The following is a 20406-nucleotide window of genomic DNA, read 5'->3' as shown; positions in this document are numbered from 1 at the left end:
TCAAATGAAACATATTCACGTCATGAAAATGACGGAAACAACTTAAATCCTGCTTATACGGTAAAGTTTTAACATCGTCAGCTCAAGCTGGGTTAACCACCAAAATTATATCACAAAACAGTTCATCCGTCTCTAACGACTTCATGTTGAGTTTAACAAAGTCAGCACAAGCAGCTTTCTGACCAGCCAAGGTATCCATTTTAAACGACGCTTTATCATACGGTTTAAGGCCAAGTTCGCACACCAAATCACTCGAAACAAACGTCAACTGCGAACCAGGATCATGCTGACAATACACCAACTTCGATTTACCCGTCATTGGATTCAAAACACGAGCAGCAGTAAATGCGGTTAAAAGCTCCTTTAACATTTCCAATCTTAACATTACGCACAGGAACTCTGGCACAAGCATCATCTTTGCCGACCGAATCCAGAGAATCACGTGACGTCACATAAAAATCATGCAAGAGAAAAAAATATTTCCTATCATTGTTAGGCCCACACTTATGACAGTTGGTCACATGATCACAGTCCCTAACCATATGCTGGCGCAAACAATTCAAGCATTTGCCAGCTTTCACAATAACATCTCTCCGATCTTTAGGTGTCAAGCGCAAAAATTCCTTACAATCAGACAAAAAATGATGTTCAACTTGACCACGTGACGAACAATACATGCCGGTAGGTTTCTACGTCTGGCCTCACCACCGCGCGGTGCGCCAACAGCAGTCGAGTACTGCGAACTTCCTGACATCACATTATCATGGGGTTTTACCGACGTCTGCCTAACCGGACATGAAGGCAATTTTCCTTTGCCAAACTTTTTAAAATGCTGCGACTCACCAGAATCGCCCATTAGCATAATGCTAAAATCAGTCGACTTGCGTGTTTCCTCCCGTACTACAAAATCGAACAAACTCTGAAAAGTAGGCTCATTAGTGCTACCATACTGATCACCTAAAAAGTCAAGATAGCGTTGTTTAGCATCAAACGGGAGTCGCTTAGCCAAATCCAAAGCAAAACGTCCTTCCAATTTATTGTGCTGACCATAAGCTTGAGCGTAAAGCAGACACTGCGACAATTCATCTTTAAACTCTTTCCAATCACTAGAATAGATCGAAGTCAATATGCTATCATAACGGTACTTCCTAATTTCCGGTTCCGCAAAAAGACCTCCACGAACTTCAAAACGTTAGGACAAGCGAGCTAACGACATTTCTATCTTGTCTTCCTCTGACAAGTCAGGAGTGTCGGAAACAAAATTAGCAATCGTTCGTGCAGCTGTTATAACACAAGCTGCTTGTAACAAAGTCAAACGAGTTCCCTTTAAAAGGCGAAGCTGCCATCAAAGCCGTAATACGAATTTTAAAGAAGATAAATGGCATATTATTACCATCGTAACCAATCAAGGCCGCCTTATCAAAAAACGTCCAACCATTTTGGTATTCAAAAAAGCAATCCTGTTGTTGAGAACTCGATTTAGCGGGAGAAGACAAGCTATATCCCTTAAGGGGCTGAGGGGGCTCAGTCACATGCACAGCCCGATCACGATCCTCACACACGAATCAGTAGACGCGACACGCCTCTCACAACCACTTAAATTACGTGTAGCTGGGCGATCAAAAACTAGCGGCGCAGAAAACTGTGAAGGGGGCAAAACATTTCTTCTGATAGCGGCCCCGTGACCTGTACGTTCTGGGGGAAAAGTTCGGCTATGATTCGCAGACCTTGGCTCTAGAGCCTTCGGAAGATCTTTAGCTGCGGTCCCGAGACCTCCTGAAACCGCTTGAAAACATGTGGATTGCACTGGTCCACTTACGGATTGAACAGGCGTCTTGAAAAGGTTAAGTAAATTTCACCGCGATTGATGTTCACTTCTGGAATGGCTAGAAGAGCCCTTCTTAGAGCTACGCCGGAGCCCACCTCTGATCGATATTCAGCTAAAGCTACCTCCTTACGTTGTTCAGCCCTCAACTGGGCGTCTTTGATTGCGAACTCAGCAGCTCTCGCGGCGGCCTCAGCAGCTCTCGCTTCGGCCTCAGCTCTCGCGACGGCCTCAGCTCGTATGACTACAGAAAGTTCCCCAATTCGAGTCAAAATATCCCTTCTAAGATACCAGGCCTCCCTGACTAACTTAGCCTCATCATTATTGGGTCCTTCCCCAGAATGGCCTGCCCGACCGCAAAGAACATCATCAGGTTTAAACCCAATCGAGTCGACGGCGGTCGAGTCCTTGTCGACACCGAGTGTAGACATATTAAATACTGGGCTTAACAATTAAAATTAAATTACACACACACAAACAATTACATTAGTTATGAAAACTTAACAGCAATGACCGTAAAAAATAGAAATGCACAGTACGTAGTTGTAGGGGTATATCAAGTCCAACCCCACCTGGAGTCTTCCAATCTCGGCTATTGAAAGTTCCACACAACTTGCTTGGATTCGTCCAGTTGAATCTTCAAGCACAGATCGATAGTTTTCAATCTTCTTCCTTGCCAATGACCAACAAAGAGACGTCTTTAATTTTTAGCTTGAAGTTCTTCGGTTCCAACTGACAAGAACACGTCTTTTATTTTTCTTTCTTGATGTGCTTCTGTCCCTACTGACAAGAACACGTCTTTTATTTTTCTTTCTTGTGCTTCCGTACAAACACTAGCTAGATGACGGTCTTTGTATTTTTTATGGTCATAGCAGAAAACCATAATATCTTCGTGGGAAAGTTGTAACATAAAATTCCCGGATCCTTTCGTCTGTATGCGATGACACCAAAAATACTCTTCTGAAAACGTCTTTTCACGAATTGTATTTCAAGAAAAAATAGCCACAGGCTGTCGAAATGGGGCGCAACACAGTATGCCACTAAAACTTGTCACCACCATACAAATTACTAGAATAAAAAACAGAAATTTCGTCTAGTTGGTAAGCACAAGCAAAACAGTTTTAATATTCGACCAACCTTCCAACGACAATTCTGAAATGACGAAACTGACTTGAGATATTTCAACTGCATGTAACCAGCTTCTGTGACGTAGCAGTGATAAACATTGTGAAGCAATTTTCACAGGTGTTGAAAAGGATTGTGCAATGTTTTACAGGTGTTACGAAGGAGTTGTGCAATCTCTGCTCATTTTTTAGCAATTTCCATGATGTAAGACACCAGGTTCAGTAAACCAAAACGGTTTTATGTGACGTTTGATTTGGAGAACAATTGTCCGTAACAATTGTATCGTGCTATTCTTGCAATAGATGAAATAAAAGTTTTCTGTTTCTCTCTCTCTCTCTCTGATGGATTTGATATAAATATTAACGTAAAATGATCTAGTTATCCACCAAGCAAAAAGCCTATGCAGATTAGCAAGGTCTAATATACCAGAACAAGAGACGGAAGAATCTCGCCACCACATAACATATCATTAAATGTTTACGTCTAGTTTTTTTTTAGATGAAGATAATGGTGCTAGCCACTCAAAACAGAGAACAATTGGTTTAGCTTTAGACTACGCCCCTGCTGAATACTGTGCTGCAATACTTGGTGCAGAAGCGTCCATACTGACCTTGCCCATAGGCTAATTAACAACTGCCTGCAAACTGTCACTGGTTGTCTCCGACCAACTCTAACTGACTGTTTGCCTGTCCTTGCAGACATTGAGTCAGCTACACCAGTGTTTCTCAACCTATATTTCTTAGCGGACCCCTTTCGGTGCCTTTGAAGCGGTCGCGAACCCCTAAAAGAGTTTTATCTGAAATTTTGGTGTATTGCGTCTTCGAATGGAATCAAACGTTTCATAAGTTTCGAAGCGACACACTCAGAACAATTTGTTAAACTCGTGACGCACCACTGACGATTGATGACATTGACGAAGTTATGAGCTGGGCTATATGTTGGAACACAGCATCAAAAATTAGTAATCTATATGCTGATTTAATGATTTTCTGTAATTTTTATCAAAAATTAATAGAATTTTTGCCACTGTTAAAAAAATTTCTCATTTTGTTTCATTTGTAATCAATATCAATTTGTTATAATCACAGGTAGGCCTATGTCAAAATATTAACCTGTCTGCACTTTGTGTAATGCTCACTGCTCTTGCAGTCAAGTGTCAAATATGTACCGATTGTGGTGATTTCGTACTTAAACCTTCTATAAAGAAATAATTACCAAAATGAACTATTCCATGTAACTGTGACGTTTAGTGGCTTAAACCGTTGGGAAAGCAACTTGGAAATATGCTGCAGCAAGGTAGTAGGCACGAAGGGCGTAACCGTCAGGCGAAGCCCGTAGGCGTGTTGCCGAAGGCAACACTTCCAGCGGGGGGTCTGGGGGGCCTCCCCCAAAAATTTTTGAAAAACACTTCCAATTTTGTGCGCTCTGAGAGCATTTCCCTGGAGCCTCAGTGGTGGTTTCTGACAGGAACGTTTGCGTTAATTGGCATTTATAGGCAAGACATGCGGTTTGGTAAGGACTTAGACTACTTACAAGCGATACGAGTAATTCTAGTCACGAACACAGTAATTTTCATGTTAAAATAGACGTGATAAAAATAATGAGAAGTTAAACCTAGAATTCAGTCATTATATTTTGCATAGTTTTCGCTCAGGTAAGCACTGCTTTCCTTGCTTTCCCTCACCGATCGTCACTGCCATGTAATGAAAAGCGTTTTATCGTGTTTGACGGATTGAAACAGAGATCTTTTCTGCGGTTATGAATGGTTTTTTCAATCTGAACACAGATAGCTTTTTGTTTGTTTGTTTTATCTTTATCCTGCATTGTGGGAAAGCGGACTTGAGCACTATGCATCGGTGTACGCCTTCCGACGTACACCTGACCCACGCTGCAGCCGACGGCAATGTCTGTTTCCGGTTGTCTACTCTACTTATGACTTAAATTTGGTACTACCCATTATTCGAAATCGATCACAATAGGCTACGTATATTTGAACAATTTCAATAAAATCATGCAAATTTGGGCAAAATTTTTATTCTGCCTCCCAAAATGTTTTGGTCTGTACGGCTATGCACAAAAGTGACACAAAATTGCCCGATAATCAATCAAAATGGCACAGTCATTCATGATCAATTAAGAATGAAAAATAATGAGAAAAATATTGCAAAAATAGTTTAGCCTCATTGAATACTAAATGAGACCAGTCAACGTTTGTTTGTTAATCTGTTTCAAAATAACTTTGTTGATAAGTTAGTCGTTTCGGATTACCTGTGCATTTAATGTTAGGTGGTGACCATCGTAAATCATCTCTGCAATAGATGAAGGCTCTTCCGACTTGAATGTAGCCCCGCTTACAAGCATACTTAAGAACTGAACCTACTGAGTACTTGTCCCGAATGGAAGGAATATAGCCGTTCCTAATAAACGGAGGAGACCTGCAAGCATCTGGGGAGGAAAGTTTATGAAACTCGAATTTATTTTGTGGATACAGAAAAGTGATAATACTAGAGTGCAAGTTTGGATATTTCCGTATGTTAATGGAGAGTTGTGATTTATTTCCAGTTGAAGAAGCAGTCGCGCTTTAGGTGAAAAACCTTCTAGCTCATCATACCAATTCAATGACGTGCATTAGAAAAAATAAGAGATAGTTTCGGGATTTTTCGTGTTAGATGGAGGTCTGGGTGAGTAATGGAAGTACAAGAGACAAATATTTTCTAATTGAATGCTTGCAATGAAAACGGTGAAAGCAAAAGTTGCAATATTCCTACAAAGCTCTACTTACCGACACACACAAATGTAGGCGCTGTAAATCTTCCTGCTTCGGTGCACATCACTGTACTTGCACCAAATGTAATAAATGCATCGTTGCAAGAATAACGAACAATCTCCCCGACACCGTACGTTCGTTTCGGGCTAACCAGCGAGGCGTGTTCCACGTTCGGGTAGTCACTGCAACGAACTGGGAAACAACAATAAAGCAACTTCATTACAGGTGGAGTTTGAGCCTTTGTGGCAACGGGTCTATCTTTTTTTTTGCTTTAGCATGTTGATGAAGAAAGCAAGCAAACTTTGGTAAAATCAGCCAAATTACGCAAATATTCTAGCTTACTCCCTTTTCTGGACGGATGATGGTAGACTTATACCATTGTTTGTAATATGTTCTGCAGTATGCTTTCCATTGCCACAATAACAAAAAAAAAACGACCCTACTCCCCATTCGTACGCAGTTAAGAAAATCAGACACCTGTGTGAGAATAATAATCGAGACGTACCAGCACTGGCTTTAAGGATGATGGAATCTCATACTCAGTATCGTGTGAGCAAGATCTCGCACCTCCTCTGAAATCCCTTAGCTAAAGGACCTATTTGTAGTGATGCCATCTAAAAAAAAAATTTAAAACCATGCCCATTGCCCATGTACAAACATAGGGCAAGGACGCATCAGGTTAGGACGCAAACTCTTTCAATGCAGTGAAAATAAAAATTTCACGTTTGTCATTTTTAGCAAAGAATAAACTCTCTCAATTTTTTTGAGAAAAAAAAAGTAAATATGCCGACAGTGCAGCAGTTTGCACTAGAGTCTGTCAACCATAGTCTGGTTTGCTTAGATGCTTATGTTTCCATTTGTTTCAGCTTATTTCATGGAACTTACAGTATGTTGTACTTAATTACAGCCTTGTATGATTTAAGCTATTGATTATTGAGTTTCTGTAGAAGTATTTCCATCTTTTGTCTTTTCAAGTAGCCAAAAACACTAATTAGACTGAAATGTTATGAATACGGGGTGGTTAAGTTTGAAAAATTAACGTTGCAACAAAGTCAGATCAAATTTCAGCACGTTCAAATATCAGTTGTTTAAAAGTCACATACAGTAGTCCACGCTTATTAAGCACACGGTTAGTGGGCCCACCTGCTTATTAAGCCCAATTTGGTCTCATCCAGAATTAGTTTTATTAATTCCAGTAAAAAAAAACGCTTAAGAATCATAATTTTTACATTTTCTTGAAATTGTGCAAAATACGTCACCATATTGTTTGTTTGTTTGTTTGTTTGTTTATCTTTATCCTGCATTGCGGGAAAGCGGACTTGAGCGCTATGCATCGGTGTACGCCTTTCGACATACACCTGACCCACGCTGCAGCCGACTGCAATGTCTGTTTCCGGTTGTCTACTCTATTTATGACTGAAATTTGGTACTACCCATTACTCGAAATCGATCACTGGGTAGAGGCAATTATCGTAAAGTTTCTTGCCCAGAGAAACAACAGAAAGTGCGGGTGGCTGGAGTCGAACATACAGGCTCTCGACTGCGAGCCCAACGCGCTAACCACTCGGCCACTGCTGCCGATCTTTTGTTTTGCTTTCGACATTTTTACGCTTAATAACGCTGCCAACTCAGTTCTTAATATTCTTTGATCGTTGGGTTGTACAAAACACGCCTCGTTGCTGACACAACTGGCAAAAAATGCAATTCTCGGTGGATTGCAAAATGTGTGGCGAATAACAGGAAAGAATCGATCGTTGTGTACAGTTGTTAACAGATCTAACAACTTTTACCAATAGTGCAGTCGGCCGTAGTCAATTATGCGTATAGGAGTGGCAGAAATTTGTCTACTCTTAATAGGTCTAGCCGCTTAATTAGCCCAAAATCGTCTGGTCCCGAGGTAGGCTTAACCCTATCTATAGCGACACGGGGCTTTATGAGGACACCTCACTCTAGTAGTGAAATATTTCTCAGAAGAAAATATGATAGAATGTGAAATTCCTTGACTTTTAGTTTTTGTTCTTTGCGAATTTTCTAAACCTACACTGATCATTTTTCTACCTTCCTGCCCTTCACAAAAAGCATTTCGTCTCAGGTGGCTGGACATTTTCATGCAACGCTAGATATTATAATTTAATGTAAGTGCAATATAAATGTTAGTGCAATTACTTTGAAATGTAAAAACGCCTAAAATGCCTTACATTTATGCGAAAAAGCATTTTTTGTTTAGTTTAGCATTACTTTATGTTATAATTCAAAAATTGCAATTTTGAAGCTATTTTTGGGAAAGTAGAATAATAACCGACTTTCTGACGCCTTTTCAACTCAAACACTTTATTTTAATAAATTTGTTGGGTAAAAATTTAATTTCTATACGCACAATACACATGGCTATTATCTCATAAAATATTTTGGCTCTGTGATTTTCATAGCTCCCGTTTTTAACGATTTATTAGCACGGGGTTTAAATAGCCGTGATGTGCTTTTCGCGTATGAAAACAACTCGTATTAAGATAGGGTTAAGCAGCGGGAAGTACCTTACTGTACTGTACCTCACATTTTTTTACCAGAATGTACATCATCTGTGTCATACACAATAATAGAAAATATAAAAGAAAACTCACTCTACATATTCCTATTTATGCCAGTAATCAATCTACTCTACAAGCCTCACTAACCCGGCGCCTTTTTGCATGTAAATGGAATGCGATGACGACATGGCACGTCATTCCAGCGACCGTTTCTATGGTGAATCATAACCACACAGTCTTCTCTTCCAGCAAGCAATCGATTAGGCTGTCCCTTCAACCAGTTCTGGTAAACCTTGACAAGTAAACAATTGTAAATTTTATTTTGTAGCCTACAAAACGTAGCTGTCATCGTTTCGTTGTGGATTCTTAAACTGTGTGCTGCCCACACAAGTGCGGGTCGCAAGTGTGCCGGGAAGACTTGACGGTTTGAATGGTATGGTTTTGAATCTTTATCCACTTACTGACAAAGCCTTGATGGGTTATTCCTGGTAGTTTCGCATACTTGTAGTGGCTTTGGATGCAGGGCCGATTACCGAAATTGACAGAGTAAAATTTCCGATTGTTAAAGTCTTGTTGCCGAAGAATTATTTCATCCATTAGGTGCCGCTGAATGGAGAGCAGTCCTTAGAATTCGTTGCTCAAGCGCACACCCCGAGAGTCCAAACAGCGCCGCTTGATCTTGAAGCTTCTCGTTCACGAAGTCACGCGATAACCAACTGAGCTATCCGGGCAGACAATGTTGCCATCGTAAGCGCAAACCTACAAAGTATCGAATTTAGTTTGAAGAGAGCACATTTGCTTGCGTGTTGCAGCAAGCTACGATAAATAGTCGATAATTAAGTGAGTAAAACGCTTGATCATCGAACCACTTCCAACGTTTAACTGCAATGTAAAAAATCCGTATTTCATCTATATGTCACTTACTTGACATTCGCAGGCAAAAAGAAACCCTTCAAATTAAGCATAGCCCAGATCGCTCCTTTTCTGCATGACACTAATCAAAATCAAGCCCCGAATCAAAACTATTTGTGCACACAACCAGGCACACCTTTCACCTTGAAGCAGCATATAAGTAGGCCTTCAGTAAATAAATTTACTGATATGTATAAGACACAGCCGCTTGCTCTTGAGCGGAGTCGAACCGGCACCCTTTCGACTGCCGTTCCAGCGCCCTCACCACTCGGGTGCGGCTGCACTGTCTTGTCGGCAGCATAGCCGAGATTCGAGATTCACGATGTTCCCGGATTACAGTGTGATCTTGAAAATCAAGATCGTGATGTGATCTTGAAGATCACTTTTTTGTTTGACTATGATCTTAAAAATCAATAAGATCAAGATCACTTTAAAATTAATTTTACTTCCTAAATAAAGACTTTTTTTTAGAACTCGTACCTGTACAAAGTAATTAGCCGCAACTACTAACATTAAGTTTTGTTAAAAAAAGTCAATTTCAAGTCTAAGTTTATTTAGCTTAGTGTTGCCATTTCAAAATTTAAAAAGCTTTCTGTGTTGGCCATAAAAAACTTTTTTATGTTGCACAACGTGACAAGCACAACGCGACAACGTGACACAGCACAACGTGACAACTTGCCCTCGTTCAGCTGAAACCACAGCACCAACCTGTTTAAGACCTGTAGCAGCAATCACCTTTTGTAGTTTCTGGACTGTGTTGCACCCAGTCTCGTCCAAGTTTCATACCTTATCAGGAGTAAATTTTTCTCTCTCCAGTAGACAAGAATAATTTTCAAAAAATGTGCTACCATTGTGCCTGTTGAAGCTAGTTGTGCAACTGAGAGAAGTGCTTTCTGGAGTACGGAAAGACAGGTCAGGATGACGCTCATGAAGTCTTATGACCAATCACTTCCACCTTCTTTCAACTCATTCCAGGAAGTTAGATTTTTTAACTTAGCTTCTTTGTCATATTGATAAGCTAATCTTTTTACTTTCTTAGTGCACAAGCCACAATAAAGTTTCGATGCTTTCAGGAGATACTCAGCAAGAAGATTCGCATGATTGTCGTCAAAAACTGATCTGTTATTAAAGTAGGCTATCCATATTTTGGTAGTGTTATTAGGCCTACATTTTGTTCAGTGCTTGAACCCAGTGCTTCACTGCGATGTTTCACACAGTAGCATACCTTCGCAATGTCATATGCGGGATCCTAAATCCTTTGGTAACAGCAAAGCATGGTCTTTTATTGACAAGAACTTCACCCATTGCTCTCTCCATAACATCCTGAGGTATTTTACATCTTTCAGTTTTTTTTTGTAGGTGCGCATGTTGTAAAGCCAATATTGTTCAAAATACAGAGAAATTAGTAGCAGATTTTTGACTGATTACACAGCTATAGCCTACAATGACAAAACATGCAGTTATCACTGATGGTTTAAGTAATAAAGTAAATATCAATAACCTACACCATTTTGTAAGCCAAAATAGGAATATTACTGTGTAAACAGCTTTATTCAAAATTCAGGGATTTGTTGGAAAAACTTTTCAACATGGCCTACCCCATCTGCAATTTTCCAACTAACCCTACATGATCTGATCAGCAAAATTTATTAATAGATTCAAGCTGAGTCTAAGCTCCTGCAAATGCTGTGGTTATTGGTGTTGACAAGTTGACAACATCTACTATCATTACATAATAACAGAATTTTCGCTAACCGAACAAACAACTGAGCTACAGACTAATTTAGATCACCTATGAAAAAAATTTATAAAGTTCAAAAACACAAAATCAAATGATCAAACCAAAAAAAATATGACGAAAAGGTTCAAAGGTCATGTTTCACAAGATGGCAGCAGTTTAAAAAATGTGAGGAGTTAAAAAATTGCAGTTTTTCAATTAATCCCGTTGTCCAACTTACCCCACTCTCCCCCTACATTTGCGACAAAATCTCTAGATCAATCGTTGAATTTCCTGGCAAGAAAATGAATGAATGCTCGACTGTATCACTCAGTTTCTCCAGGCAATTTTAATAGTTGATTTCGTGAATGAAGCAACAATGACTCTACTTCTTCTCGAAACCAACACGACAACTGGGCCCCAAAATAATGTTTTAGCTAAAATACAACTAATTTGTATCTTGCGTTGCATGTTTGTGTTAGGCTACTCAGTTTCTCTAGGGCCTAGGCAATAATAGTTGATTTCGCGAATGAAGCAACAATGACTCTACTTTTTCTCGCCTGGCTTTTGTCTGTGAGAATACTGTCTTGATTAAATTTCTAAAAAATGCAATTTGAATTTGTATGATTTTTGTGTGTCCGCGGGCCCAAAATAACACATTGTACAACAACAGTCGGGGCCGTACAAAAATGTCTTGCAGGCCGGATTTGGCTCGCATGCTGGACTTTCGACACCCCTGATTTAATTCAACCTTTTCTGGACTTTTTGCAATTCAAAGTTACGGATCACAGCATCAAATCATAAAATCTTGCGACGTCTGAATTGATGCACAACAATGCATAGTTACGCTTTTCAATCAGTTTTGAGTCATAGTGGAACGCAAACAATTCTTTACAAATTTCAATGTGCTAAAACCACGTTCTCAAATCGCAACTTTTGGAGGTAGCTATAACATGAAAACAAACAAAAATTTATCACAACAAACTATTTGGAAAAACGCTTCGGCAGTTGCAATCAACGATTTCCTTGTGTGGATATTATGGAGTGGTTAGTTTTGGTTTCCAGCTGAAGTTTGCTGCGTAGCTTTCCATCAAAAGTACCAACTCATCCAAAATGTCTTGAGAAATGTCGTTGTTGTACAAATGGTTTAAATTTGTTCACATCATACATACGATGAAATTAATTTTCATGAAACTTTAAACTCATTGACGATATCTTTGAGTTTGTTGATACATTTGTCAATTCCAACAACTAGCGAATTGCAAAATATGGTAGAATGCATTTCGTTTAAATGATTCAGCATGTCAAGTTATAAAAGGGTTCTGTCACCAGGAAAAAAAATCATTTTCTTTTAAATTTATGGTTGCTTCAACAACTTTAGCTTGCGAGTACTAGCCTACTTTTCTCAACTTTCTCTTACCGTACTTAGATTAGGCTACATTTTTCTTTAATTTCATTAAATTCATCAGTGAATCTAGTGTAGTTTAGGACCGTAATTCACATAATGCAAGCAGTCACAAATTTAAACTGCTACAGTTGTAGGCTACTTTAGCATTGACTCAGCTTCCGATCTTGCTCTTATTGGGTGCATTTAAGTAACGTCTTTAGATCTTCAATCAGGCTACAAAAGGGTAATGTAAAGCATTGGGTTTGACTGCGCCATACCGTGAGTAGGCTACCTTTTCAAAGAAAATTTTCTTTACAAAGATAGTAGGACAGCTTTCTTTTGATTTTTCAGAATTTTTCCACTAACTGGACTATAATTCTAAAGATGCCACAGGCTTACAGTCGATCATTTACTCCAAAAATGATATGACATCTGAACAACACTGTAGGCAGCACTATGAACTTCAACTAGATTTAAGCAACAACATCCATAAACAAAAAATAACCAGGAAGGGTTTACTTTTGTAGAATCCACTTGGAGATTTTCCCCTTTTTGACACTTCGTATTGGTCTCTGCTGCCGCCATTAAAGCATAACAATTCCTGGCGTGCAAAATTGTTGAATCTCTTTTTTTGTAAACTACCCTAGCGTGAGGGTGTGCTAAAGTTCACTGCATGGCCTGTTCGACTCCCAGCTTGGCTTCTCTCTTAAAAGGTTTGTGCCAACTATGTTTATTTATTTTGCAGCACTTGACCTTAATGTTTAAAAATCAGATTAACCAGATTAAACAGACCTACAAGCTAAATTAGGCTCTGAAAAAAGTAAACTTACGTATAGGGTTGAAGAATGATAAAAAAATGATTCAACTTTGTTTACACTTCTGTTTTGTGAATTCTAAAAAAAATTATCTTGTCTTTGCCTAATCTTAGATGTTTCAAAGGTTTAGAGTGGCTATGGTTACAAATGTTAAAATCAAAAGCTGCAAGCCTAAATTTTAAACTGATGTTCTGCCACAACTTTCAACAATGTAGGCTACAGTACTGGTACAAACTTCAAGAAATACATGGTTATATATCATCCATCAAGTAAATTACAACAGTTTAACAAGACGAATACAAAAACAAACGCAATTTAGTGTAGCCTACAGTCTGGTCACAGCGGAAAACTGTAATATCTTTGTGGGAAAGTTGTAACATAAAATTACCGAATCCTTTCGTCTGTATGCGATGACACCAAAAAAATACTCTTCTGAAAAGGTCTTTTCACGAATTGTATTGCAAGAAAAAATAGCCACAGGCTGTCGAAAAAGGACGCAACACAGTAGCCTACTCACTAAAACTAGTCACCACAATACAGATTACTAGGATAAATAACAGAGATTTCGTCTAGTTGGTAAGCACAAGCAAAACAGTTTTAATATTCGACCAACCTTTCCAGCGACAATTCTAAAATGACGAAACTGACTAGGGATATTTTAAGCCACATAAATTGCATCTGTGACGTAATAGTAGATATGCATTGTTAGACAATTCCACAGGTGTTAAAAAGGATTGTGCAATGTTTTACAGGTGTTACGAAGGGATGATGAAATCTCTGCTCATTTTTTAGCAATATTTCATGATGTAAGACGCCAGGTTAAGGAGACCTTAACGGTTTTATGTGATGTTTGATTTGTAGAACGATTGTCCGTAACATCTGATCCCTAGTTATGACAGTCTGACATAGCATAACTAAAAAAGAATTGACGACAATCGTGAGCCAATAAATGAAAGACACGCGATACACAAATTGTTTGAATCATTCACGGTTAGGTTAATACGCAAATACAAAGGGCATGCAAAGAATGAACATCAATAAGAATAATACACGACGATGCATGAAATTGGTACCATATAGGTACACGCTATACACAATGGTTGCGAAAATAACCGACTGTTCTTGGCTCAGACAAATGTCGACCACCGCAGACAGAACCAGGCTCAAACCATAAATCTGAAGTGTTAGGGGGCGAGGCACGAAGTAAGGGGTAAGGGGGCGAGGCTCGGGGGCGAGGCACGAGGTACGAGGTAAGGGGGCGAGGCACGAAATATCCCTCAACACGTAGCCTGCTTTCACTTCCCCCGTACTACAAAATCGAACAATCTCTGAAAATTAGGCTCATTAGTGCTACCATACTGATCACCTAAAAAAGTCAAAATAGGGCTGTTTAGCGTCAAACGGGAGTCGCTTAGCCAAATCCAAAACAAAACGTCCTTCCAATTTATCGCGCTGACCATAAGCTTGAACGTAAAGCAGACACTGTGATAATTCATCTTTAAACTCTTTCAAATCACTAGAATAGATCGAAGTCAATTTTCTACCATAGCGGTACTTCTTAATTTCCGGTTCCGCAAAAAGACCTCCACGAACTCCAAAACGTTGAGACAAGCAAGCTGACGACATTTCTATCTTGTCTTCCTCTGACAAGCCAGAGGTGTCAGAAACCAAATTAGCAATCGTTCGTGCAGCTGTTCTAACACAAGCTGCTTGTAACAAAGTCAAACGAGTTCCCTTTAAAAGGAGAAGCTGCCAACAAGGCCGTACCGTAACACGATTTTTAAAGAAGATAAATGGCATATTGTTACCATCGTAACCAATTAAAGCAATCCTGCTGTTGAGAACTCGATTTAGAGGGAGAAGACAAGCTGTATCCCTTAAGGGGGTGAGGGGCTCAGTCACATGCACAGCCCGATCACGATCCTCACACACGTTAAAATCAGTAGACGCGACACGCCTCTCACAACCACTTAAATTACGTGTAGCTGGGCGATCAAAAACTAGCGGCGCAGAAAACTATGAAAGGGGCAAAACATCACTTCTGATAGCGGCTCCGTGACCTGTACGTTCTGGGGGGAGGAGTTCGGCTATAATTCGCAGACCTTGGCTCTAGAGCCTTCGAAAGACTCTTAGCTGCGTCCCCGAGACCTCCTGAAACCGCTTGAAAACATGTGGATTGTACTGGACCACTTACGGATTGAACAGGCGTCTTGAAAAGGTTATGCAAATTTCACCGCGATTGATGTTCACTTCTGGAATGGCTAGAAAAGCTACGCCGGAGCCCATCTCTGATCGATATGCAGCTAAAGCTACCTCCTTACGTTGTTCAGCCCTCAACTGGGCGTCTTTGAGGCGAAATCAGCAGCTCTCGCTTCAGCTCTCGCAGCGGCCTCAGCAGCTTTCGCTTCGGCCTCAGCTCTCGCGGCGGCCTCTGCTCGTACGGCCTCAGCAGCTCTCGCAGCGGCCTCAGCTCGTACTACCTCAGTTCTCGCAGTGGCCTCAGCAGCTCTTGCTTCGGCCTCGGCTTGTATCTGGAGCTCCTCTCGTCTTAGCTGCAGGTTAACTTGTGCAACTATCCGTGACGAGCTCCTAGACATCCTAGTGCTTACACTTGAGGCGCTATCCCCAGGATGTATGTCAGCATCCAACATATCGGAGTACCGTAGTCCAGATTACTCTCTTTGTTGTGGTTGCATTTTTTCTGTTGGTTAGGTATTCGTTCTGTCCATTTTTCAGCAAGTTGAATTTTTTCTTTGGTATATTTTGGGAAAAGTTTAAAGCTCTTTTTAAGTTGTTCAAGTGCTGCAGTGTAGTCGTGTTGTGTTTCATCTCCTAACTCGTAATGCTTCTCCAATCTCCATATATAATTGCATTGAATGTATTGTAAATGTGGGGTGGTGCGATTTACCATTGAGGTACAAGCGGTCTATTGCTGTTTCTTTAGTGTAGTTGTTGGTCACAAATTTAAAGTTCGAAGTTTTACAAATGGGGTGGTTAACGTCTCAAAATACAACAGTTTTATCGATTTGAGAGGTTTCATTTCTCTGACAGTAAGTTTCAAGTCGTGATTTAAAATGCTGTAATTAAGTTGAGTTTTATCAATTCTGTGATCTTTTGGTCAAATGATATTCAAATTATATCATTTATAAAGCATTTCAATATTTCCGCTTGTTTCAGTATGTTGGGAGCTGATTTGATGACGTGGTGCATGGCAATGTTGGCGATGGATACAAAATGGTTGTCACCTGTTGTTGTACCTTCTGGTTGTTTGTAGAAACTCTCACCGTTTTACGAGATAACATCGTCAAGACTATAGAACGTCAAATATGTGTTTCTGTTGCAATTCGAGGATATGTTGTGTGTTGTTCTATGGGATATTTCAGCCACTCTTTAATTAATGATTTTTGAAGTTAGGGTATGACGTAGAACTTTGATAACAGCCGCGATTAAATGTAATTGATCGCTCTTATCTGTTTGTCAGATTGCCGTTGCATAAATGTTTCTACATAATGTTTGCTATCTCTACAGAATTCATTTATTGTACTTCGACAAAAGGTTTCAAACATCCTTCAGTAAACTAGTACTGACCTTAGGAAAGCAACTGACAGAAAATCACAGCGAAGAAAAATAAATACATTCTCAGTGACAGGCTGCTATTGATTTAGCTTAATCTTGCAACTTCCTAATGAAGGAGAAGTGATTAACGGCAAACAAAGATTGCAAACACTTACAAATTGCTGCACTCTGTACTAACAATGGGCAGAGTACGGCATAGCAGTCAAAGAACAAAAGGTGCATTTAGAGCGCGCATTTTTTACCTTACAGTATGCTGCAGAAGATTAACACAGAATCGCAGAGAAGGTTTGCTGGTGCAAATTGCAACATAATGCGGGTGATTCAGTGTTTGATTTCAAGAGCAAATGTTTTTTCTTAAAAGCGATTTGAAATCTATTGCAGACGTATTTCACTTGAATTCTGATTATCCCTTGCATAAATTCCAACAAGCCAAAAGACTCACAGAACGTTGACAAGAAGTTTCACCTACACTGAGTCAGTTTTTGGAATTAATCAGCAAAATTAAACCCTACAAAGAAGATTTTCATTTCCACGAACTCTAGGCCAATTGTTTGTAAAAAACAGCTATCACAATCCCCGTGACAAGTGCTTCTTCAGAAAGAAGTTTTTCAGCAGTGAGTTTGAAAGTCATGTTTGCGTGATGATATGACAGACAAAAGGCTTAGACCAAGCAACCTCGGTATTATTAACATCGAAAAGGAAAGGTCAACTGATCTCGATTTAAATGTATTCGTTGATGCATTTACAAAATGACCCAATTTAATAGGAGAATCGTTTTGGTGTGGCCTAAATGGTGCCGTTATTGCCAAAATACCCAAAATCTTCAAGATTTGTTTAACCTTATCTTAATACGAACTGTTTTCGTTCGAGGAAAGCACGTCACGAGCTATCTTAGCTCCGTGCTAATTAATCGCCAATAACGGAAGCTATGAAAATCACAGAGCCAAATATTTTACAAGATAATAGCCATGTGTATTGTGCGTATAGAAGTTAAATTCTTACTCAACAAATTTATTGAAACAAAGTGTTTGAAATGAAAAAACGTCAGAAAGACGGTTTTTATTCTACTTTTCCAAAAATAGCTTCAAAATTGAAATTTTTGAATTATAACCAGTGCCGCCAGACCTTCAACATTGAGGGGGCAAAATATCACTGCACGACAGTGATATTGTTTAATTTGTCTTGTTTTGTACTGCTTGTCTGCTTTGCAGTGGCGTATCCATGAGTTTTGAAAGGGCGGGGGGTTTGACGGCCGACGAGCGAAGCCCAACAGCACGTTTGCTTAAGACAACACTCAGCGGCTGGGGGTCTCCCCCAGAAAATTTGAAAAATTACTTTGAATTTGGTGCATTCTAAGAGCATTTTCAACAAAAATGTGGGTGTGAATATTCCTGTAAAATGGTGCTGTCCGATGGCATAGCAAAAGAATAAGATCATGTTTTCTTCGGCATTTATCGGAAATTAAGCAAAGGCTCTATGTTTTCTTGTTGCTAATTCCTGGCTAAGATATTTGAATGTTTGGTATGGGCAAAACTCGATCTTTTAATGCAGTTTCGTTTAAAATTAGTCAAACTTTGTTTTAGAGACATAAAGAGACTGAAAGCATCATTCTCAATATCGTGACGTCACACGCATGCCAAAGGGGGGGTTAAAAACCCCAAAACCCCCCTTGGCTACGCCACTGATTATATCCTTATTATGAAAACATTGAATGACCCAATCTTCTTCTCTCGTATTGTCGCTATATGTCAGGGCATCCGTTGGTTAGCCACTGCCTGGTGTCGTCATCGATGGAAATTAGGCCTTCCATACCATGGGATGATCTATATAGCCGTCAATCCTTGATAATGTGGACTGCCGTCTGCAATTCGTCACACTCACAAGCAGCACTCTCTGCCAAGCCCCAACGCAACATGTCTGCACCATAGCGTCCAACACCAGTGAGCAAACGGTTACGCCTTGATGAGGCAAGTCTAGAGAGGCCATGGCCCAGCTGGTTTTCGGACGGGGATCTGAATACTTGGCGAAGTGGGGACGTGCTGCTTGACCATTGTTCACACCACGCCGCGTGGCACCACTGTTTGCTAGGGCTTCCACCAGAGGCTGCCAGAAGGTCTTGTGCAGAGCGTACAAATGGCTTTCTTGATTTTAGCCGCTGCTTTGGTGGATATCTCAGCGCCGTTGTGTGTAGCGGATGGCCAGGGTTTAGGGCTTTACGGCTCAGGGAAAGAACAGCACGTTGGCGCCGTAGTGCAGCAGGCTCAATGTTTGCAAGGACAGACAAACAGTCAGTTGGAGTTGGTAATGACCCAATGCTGTAGGCCTATGCACTGCCACTACTCTACTAACTTAGAAAAGCAGTCTCTCACATACCGGTAGCTATACATTTCCACACGGTTCAACGACCTTGCTGGTTACGAAACAAATCCTTAAATAAGACGTGAAAAATCATGTCCTTGTTGTAATCGCTGCTGTTACGACAAATTGTTAGCATTGTCTCGGGTTTTTCCACTACGAGATAAAAAAATGATGAAATATTACACAACTACTAAAAATAACTAAGCAAGAACCAATCTGCTGGACTGCCGGTAACAATTGTTACGTAGTCTAACAGGCAGCAGGTAAAGTACATGACTAGAATCACAAAATCATAATAATAACAGCAGTAAGAAGAACAAATTTAAAATAAAAGAAAAAGATTTACCCCCTCCCCCCTTTTGCAACTTGAGTAGACTTCAGGTTGGGATCCAAAAATTAAAAAAAAGTAATAATATGTAATAAGATACAAAAAAATTAAAAAGATGATGCCTAAAACATTGGAGGGGCAGCTGCCCCCCTTGCCCCCCTCCCTGGCAGCGCTACTGATTATAACATAGAGCAGTGGTTCTCAAACTTTTTACAGTCTAAGCACACTTACAATACTACAAATAATTCTGGGCACACTTTATATAAAAATGCACTGAAATGTCATAATTAAGTCAAATAAATATATAAAACTCAAAAATAAAGAAATTATCTTTTTATTAATGGGAAACATGTGCTTGATGAGCCTGTGAGATTTTCTCAATGTTCGGTCTTATGTTTGAGAGGCAAACTCTCATTTCCTCATCGATGCATTGCAGAGTTCCTCTCTTTTTACACTTAATTGTGGCGAGGGTAGAAAAGCCAAGTTCACATAAATATGACGTTGAAAATTGCAATAAAACAGTCAGTGGTTTTTTAGATATCGCGACATGTTCTTTTCTGATAGAAATCCAAAAAGCTTCAAGAGACCACTCTTTGTATTTCATCATCAATCCACGATCTGTGGACACAGCTGCCAGTTCTTCTTTTTCTGCCAGTGTTAAACTATATTCAGAGGTACGGTACTTTCTAAAAAAGGATTTCTAATCCAGTCATATTGCGCAGTGTTAAGTGATGGAAAGTAAAAATTCATTTTTTCTTCTAAAGTTGATAAATGTTCAATTACAAGTGGAAGGATTTCAGTTTTGCAAGTATTAGTTACCAATGGGAACATTTCTAAACTACCTTTAATCGCTGCACTTTTCCAAACGTGTAATTTTTTCTGAAACGCTTTTATCTTGTCAGTGGATGTAAGAACGTTTTGCCCTTTCCCTTGCATACTGGTGTTCAAAATATTGAGATGCTGAAATATATCTGCCAAATATTGTAATTTAGCAATCCAAAATTTACACTGCAACTGCAAGAGATCACAAAAATGTGACTGCTTCATTGCTTCAAAAAATACAAGAAG

General features: G+C 39.7%; 1 protein-coding gene across 1 annotated transcript in view; it reads right to left on the bottom strand.

Moving 5' to 3' along the window:
- Positions 1 to 20406, bottom strand: part of LOC145768997 (uncharacterized) — a 62712-nt gene that overhangs the window by 10274 nt on the left and 32032 nt on the right. The window contains exons 9-11 of the mRNA XM_082580598.1: positions 8393 to 8537; positions 5733 to 5909; positions 5219 to 5395 (exon numbers count right to left, since the gene is read on the bottom strand). Of these exons, the coding sequence (XP_082436724.1) occupies positions 5219 to 5395; positions 5733 to 5909; positions 8393 to 8537 (499 nt within the window). The remainder of the gene's footprint in view (positions 1 to 5218; positions 5396 to 5732; positions 5910 to 8392; positions 8538 to 20406) is intronic.

Source organism: Aplidium turbinatum, chromosome 4 (assembly GCF_918807975.1).
Source record: "Aplidium turbinatum chromosome 4, kaAplTurb1.1, whole genome shotgun sequence".
Classification (NCBI taxonomy): Eukaryota; Metazoa; Chordata; class Ascidiacea; order Aplousobranchia; family Polyclinidae; genus Aplidium; species Aplidium turbinatum.
This window is presented reverse-complemented; position numbering and strand designations above follow the sequence as displayed.